Below are 6,098 nucleotides of genomic sequence, written 5' to 3'. Positions count from 1 at the left end.
TAATACAATTCTTCTCTACTACATTAACATTTGTATTGCAAATTTTACATTATCATGATTTGTTTTTCATAACTTTCATATCTTGTTTCATGTTACACAACATGCGTGTTTTAGTGGTTGGTGAACAATTTTTCATCATTTCGAAAATGAATAAAACAATTTGCTTTAAATCTAGACATTTCATGAATATCTATATAATAAACAGAACATTACATGACCGCTTGGGGATACGAATTTTATCTTCTCGTGCTGAAAGTATCTCTCACGAGTGAGCGAAGCGAACGAGTGAGAGATACTTTCAGTTTTGCCCAAGTTTTGCCCTTTCTGTTTTGCCCAAGAGAAAATGAGCAAGAATTCATCACCCAAGAGTAAGAATCTGGTATCAGGTTTGTCCCCATCAGAGTCAGGAAAGTATCTGTTGTTAAACCAAGTCTTGAGAGAAATAAACAATAGACAAAATCGGCTAATTCAATGTTGTACCCAATTCAAAATCTCCCGGGGATAAGGTTATTTGTGCATTGTATTTGCGTTATAGAGCGGTTTTCATATGAGTGTCGTAAAACCATTACCAAAGTAATTACTTCGACCAATCACGACTGGTGAAAACAGCGCAACGAACCAATCCAAATTCGTACCAAGTTCATGTAACTTGCTCAAAGCGCGGGAAAAATCGCGCGTGCAAGTCGCCATTGCTTTTGGTTTTCCCTCTCATTGGTTGATAAACTGGCGCAAGACCAATCATTGAGCGTAGCAATCGCAATCGCGTAATTCTTTCGACACTCTACTAAAAACCGCTCTCAAGCTGATTTCTACCGGAAGTTGCTGTGCATCGTGGGTTGAAAATTCAGGGGAACTAGCTCCAATCCCCTTGCTTAAAATCCACGCGCGGATAAAATTTGTTTACAATGTTCCCACAGACGAATTTTAACCGCAAATTTCGCTTTTGATGGAGTTCTGGGTTTCTCTTCGGGCTTTATGATAATTGCACGAGATAAAAAGAGCCATGGCATACCCTAGCCTGAAGCTAAGCTGTATAAATCACCTGCTGGCTAGGGTATGCCATGGGTATGCCATCTCCCACGAATATGGCCTCTGAGTAAATGAAATGATTGTGTGATATAGGAGGTTTTCATGTGACGTCATCTCCGCCATGCTGGTGGACGAAAACAAAAGATCTCTCATTATCCTCTTTTGTTCGTCCACCAGAAGTCGTACATTTCTCTGTTGTTATTGGTGTCTCTAGAGGTTGGTTCAAAACGTCCTGTAGGAGGTTAAGTAGGATAGTCATTCCGTAATTTAGATAGAAAATACTAATTGGGGTAACATTTGATCTGATTTAAAAGGAGTATCGTTAGATATAAAGGGAACCCCTATGTCTACTAAAGAATGTAAGGTTTTCATAGGTAATCACATGATTTCGAGTGCAATTTGGAATAAATGAGCACAAGTAACTTTTTGCAAAGACGAACGAAATTCGGGCTCGTGCAATTTTGTAGTCTTTGAGAAAATTTGCGAGTGCTTACGTATTCCAAATTGCACGAGAAAGATCATGTGATTATACTTATTGATAGTAGACATGAAAAGTTGTTGAGAAAAGTTGTCGTAATTAAGCAGAGGCAACGCAGGCGTATCACGTAATCGAACAAAAATTGCGCCATCCAGGGCTAGCATTTGATTGGCTATCTGTGACTTTCTTTGATCATTAACCAATTAGAATGCTTGGTTTGTTACATGTTTTTGCACTGAATTTTCTCTTTTCTGTTACCTGAAAACTGCATTTTTCTTAGCCAATCAAAATAGAGAAAATTTTTCATGTATATTGTTAGAAAGCTAGTTTAGAATTATGGTCATGTAAGCGGCCCCAAAATGTCTTTCTAAGTAATTCGAAACGCAGCGAACGAAATGATATATGAAATGAATCATATGTTGAACTGCGGATGTGAGTCATGTCATAGATTCATTTCTTACATCATTTCGATCGTTCATCATTCATTACGGGAACATTTGAACCCACAAATGACCAGCTCCCAAAGTCAATGGCTTCTTAGCTCAGTTGGTTAGAGCATGGCACCGGCATTGCGAGGTTACGGGTTCAAACCCCGTTGAAGTGCTTAATTTGCTTCACTTGATCAATTAATTCCAAGCTTCCGTGAATTGCCCTTTGAAATAATTTCCAATTTCTCTCGCAGACCAGAAACCGATGACGTCTACATCACGGCCAAACATGTTCGCCGTTACGGTCTTCCCGATGTCAGTGACACGGAGAGTAGCGAAGAAGACGATGGCCAACCCGAAGGAGGCGACTCCGATGACGATGATGACGTCAGCAATGCCGGGAGTACGTCACGGTCTTGGTGCACTATATCGTGATGTATGATAACGTGACAAAAAGTGGCCAATATTCGTCATGCCATGGCGTTGTGCGCACAAACCAAGCTGCTCGATTTCACTTCCTTTGCTTTGGGGAGTGATGTATTGAGAATTCCTGAACTCTGCTCGAGGAGTGGTTTTGCACAGCATCGTCTACTTTTTCGTGTCAAAAATTGACACGAGGACGATACTTTTCATAGGGGTAAAAAATAGTGATCCGAAATGTTTCCTTAAATCTCCCCGACGAAAGAAAATATTCAAACAAAGGAAACATGTTATGAAAATAGGGACTTGAAGATCTACGAGGGCGACGTCAACCACGATGTCACCTCAAAATGTAACTTTGCACTATCGTAGTTCTTTCGCGATTATTCCATCTCGTTAACGTCGTACAATATGGGCGAATCATCCAAGAAAAATATTAGGCACGACCAGTTTCAGAATAAGATTGAGAATGAGAGGTGCATTTTGTATCCTCACGCTGTCGTCAAAACTCTCAAATTTGGGGCACGAATTTGTGCCAAAATGCATGCGTGCCGCACGTGCAGCACGATTATTTTGACTCCTTTTTAACCAATGATATCGTTTTGGGGCGATGTCGTTGCCGTCGCCGTCGCCGTTTCTTAAACTGTCGAATGGTTCTTTGTCTTCCCCGTCAGATTTTCATTGGGGGTTTCAACCATAGACTGAAATGTGAGATGCACAATTTGCACTGAAAGGCATATTGATTACACATGATGCTAATGGCGAGGGAAAAAAGACTCTTATAGAATGGGATACGGTGTCAGGGTTATTGTTGACTTTTCTCAGTTCGATTGTTAATCTCTTTTTTTCCTCCTAACGGTCTTTTTTCAAAATAACTAGACAATAGCCCACTTTCGATATATCAAAATCCAGTCCTAAACAAAAGGCATCATCTCGAGGCTCTGGGGAATAAATATAAGGATTTTGTATGAGTTTATTCCTCAGAGCCTCGAGATGATGCCTTTTATTTCGGACTGAATTTTAATATATCGAAATTGGTCAATTTTAGATAAACTTTTTGAAAGACGGCCGCTTTCGTGGTGATATTTAGTTCACGACACAAAGGTGTATATATTCGAAATTTATTTTCTGTCTTGGATATCACAATGGCTCAGTTCCCTTAAGGTACAGATATAAGGCCGTGAAGACGTCAAAGACGTATTTGGGGTAATAAATATTCCGGACGATTTCCGCTCGAAGGACCATTATATACGTGTGTTTCAATTATTTTTAAGAGCTCGCTTCTCTAGTTTCGACAACTTGTTCCAGGACTACATTTTTTATTTATTTATTTATTTATTTATTTTTGATTGAGAAAGTCTTGACTAGACACAACGCAGACAAGCTGTTTCCAAAGTTTATGTCGTGCTTCATCAAAGTGTGACCAGTGTGTAGTTGTCAGATATGAAAACTTTCATTCAAAGGCTACGGAGCGTAAAACTGTAAATGAAGAGAAACAGTAAACATCACTCAAACTCCCGAGAAACTCGTTTGTGATCAAACTACGGGCCCCGAATCCGCCACAGTCATGTAGGACACTTGATGACTAATACATAACACACGTTTGTACACACTTTCCACTTGATTTATTCTCCGAAATCATCCCAAATACATCGTGTTGTTTTTAAAACGTTAACCTTTTGAATGAAATTTCACTTTTTTTATTCGCTTTGAAAGACGGGAAAAGTGCTCATACTTTGATCAGTAACCGAGCAATGAAGAGGAATGGGTTCGATACCAGGTTGACGTCACAAGTTATTTGAAAACAGCGATGCAAATTAATTTGTGACGTCAACTCGGTATCGAACCCATTCCCCTTCATTGCTCGGTTATTGATCAAAGTATGACTACTTTTCCCGTCTTTGAAATTCAATAAAAAGGTTCTAAAAACAGCACGATGTATTTGAGATGATTTCCGAGAATAAATAAAGTGGAAGTGTGAGTTCAGATGATAGGCACTATAAGCACTAATCTCCACTATTCAAGACTAAGCTCTTGTTCAAGAAAGATTAGTTATTGAGAACAGCCGAGGGTGACATTTTCTGGATCTGTATAGGGAAGATATCGTTGACGTCACCTATTGTCATTAATGTGGCAACCAGAGTCTCCTTGGCTGTCGAAACAAAGGGTCTTTTGTGCCTGTGGTTCGTACATTTGAATAACAAAAGCAATGTTTGTAAACAGATATCTTCTCTATTAAACATCATCACCGGACTGATTCGGTTGTTACCAAACGGGATAAATGATCTCGAATCCTTTTTTCACATGTCATCTTCGGCCATGGTTTTCTAACAACCAAAGGAAATGTATGCATGAGAATAGGCTTTGAATTCTGAAAAAAAGTTCGGGACACCTTGATTACATGTGAAGGGAAATAGTAAGTTTAAGAAACCAGGACGGCCTTCGCAACGACAGCGCCACAAAACCCAGAAAACGCTCAATAGTTAGTTTAGGATACTTCGCCCATATTGTACGATACGTACGACATGTAATAATATTAGGGAGCTTAAGCACGCGCGTTTTTGAGACGCGAACGGCAAACGGAAGAGAACATTTCGCGTGCCAGGACAGTGGTGTCTCCCAGATTTTTATACTAATCATTTCTAATGGGGAAAAGATACTTAGCAATGTAAATGTGGTTGTGTAAAGACAAGTTAAGAGAGAAAACCGCTCACTTCCGGTTGCCGTCTGCGTCTCAAAAACGCGCGTGCTTAAGCTCGTACCAATTTAGTTTTAAGCCGGATTCTTCGCCCTCATTGTACGACGTGAACGAGAAAATAATCTCGAAAGACTTACGATAGTGCAAAGTTATATTTTGAGGTGACGTTTTTAGCCGTTCCCGTTATCCCAATGCATGTTTTCGGCGGTGGTTTCACGAGAAACGCAACACACAATTCACAACATTAACATGAATTCCCTCTAGATTTATTTGTCATCGTAATTCAAATTTTAAACTCTACACTGCTTCGTCGTCGACTTTATTATTATCTCTTCATTTTTCTACTTTATACCCTTGTCGACGCGAAATTCACATTTATCATCATCGGTCACGGACTTTTATTTCTTTGTCTACTGTATGTTGTGTTGGATTTCTTTAAGGTGGCTCAAACCATTTCCAACGCTTTCCCGAAACTGCACTATTTAGGAACCTACAACTCCAATAGTTGATTTAGTATGTAAAGCCATTTTTAGAGGAGTTCTTAAAGGCCCACCTCCAACCGATTGGGTTTTTGACCGTGTGTTTTTGTTATGGAAATAAGCTTTGGCGGGGTTTTCATGTACACCGAAAATTGTTCCACGGCACGCAATGGTTGTAGGGTGAACTTGGTTGGCCTTCAAATATGATTTGGCTGTCACTAGTGGCAATTATGGGTAATAATTTCTCATGCAAGACTAGTGATTTGCTGAAAAGTCAATGTAAAAATAACTCGGTCTGTAAAAACGCAGTCCCTCAAATTCAATGAAGTTGTACGCTCGTAGTCATGGACTCCTGCTCTACAACACTATGTTATGTTAACTCATGGTACCACGTGAAAGAACATTTATTGCTCAACAAATTGCTCTCAATATTGTGTCGTAATATGCTACCATAGAAGCTGTAGAGCCATCTTGAAACACCCTATATTTTGTCTTTAACTCCTGCATCTCAGAACGAACTCGCTAACCTCCATTTTGTATTGATGCAAAGTGATAGTCGGGTAAGA

At 39.6% G+C, this 6,098-nt stretch overlaps 1 protein-coding gene across 2 annotated transcripts in view; it reads left to right on the top strand.

Moving 5' to 3' along the window:
* LOC137997844 (protein will die slowly-like) overlaps window positions 1–6,098 on the top strand; it is a 63,236-nt gene that overhangs the window by 19,932 nt on the left and 37,206 nt on the right. The window contains exon 10 of one of the 2 annotated variants that reach the window (XM_068844134.1): window positions 2,190–4,115. The exons of the other annotated variant lie outside the window; for it this stretch is intronic. Within the exon in view, the coding sequence (XP_068700235.1) occupies window positions 2,190–2,370 (181 nt within the window). The 3' untranslated portion in view covers window positions 2,371–4,115. Of the gene's footprint in view, window positions 1–2,189; window positions 4,116–6,098 lie in introns of those variants that run through there. 2 annotated transcript variants of the gene reach the window in all.

Source organism: Montipora foliosa, chromosome 3 (genome assembly GCF_036669935.1).
Source record: "Montipora foliosa isolate CH-2021 chromosome 3, ASM3666993v2, whole genome shotgun sequence".
In the NCBI taxonomy this organism is placed as follows: domain Eukaryota; kingdom Metazoa; phylum Cnidaria; class Anthozoa; order Scleractinia; family Acroporidae; genus Montipora; species Montipora foliosa.
The sequence above is the reverse complement of the archived record's forward strand: the minus strand, read 5'-3'. Positions and strand labels throughout refer to the sequence as shown.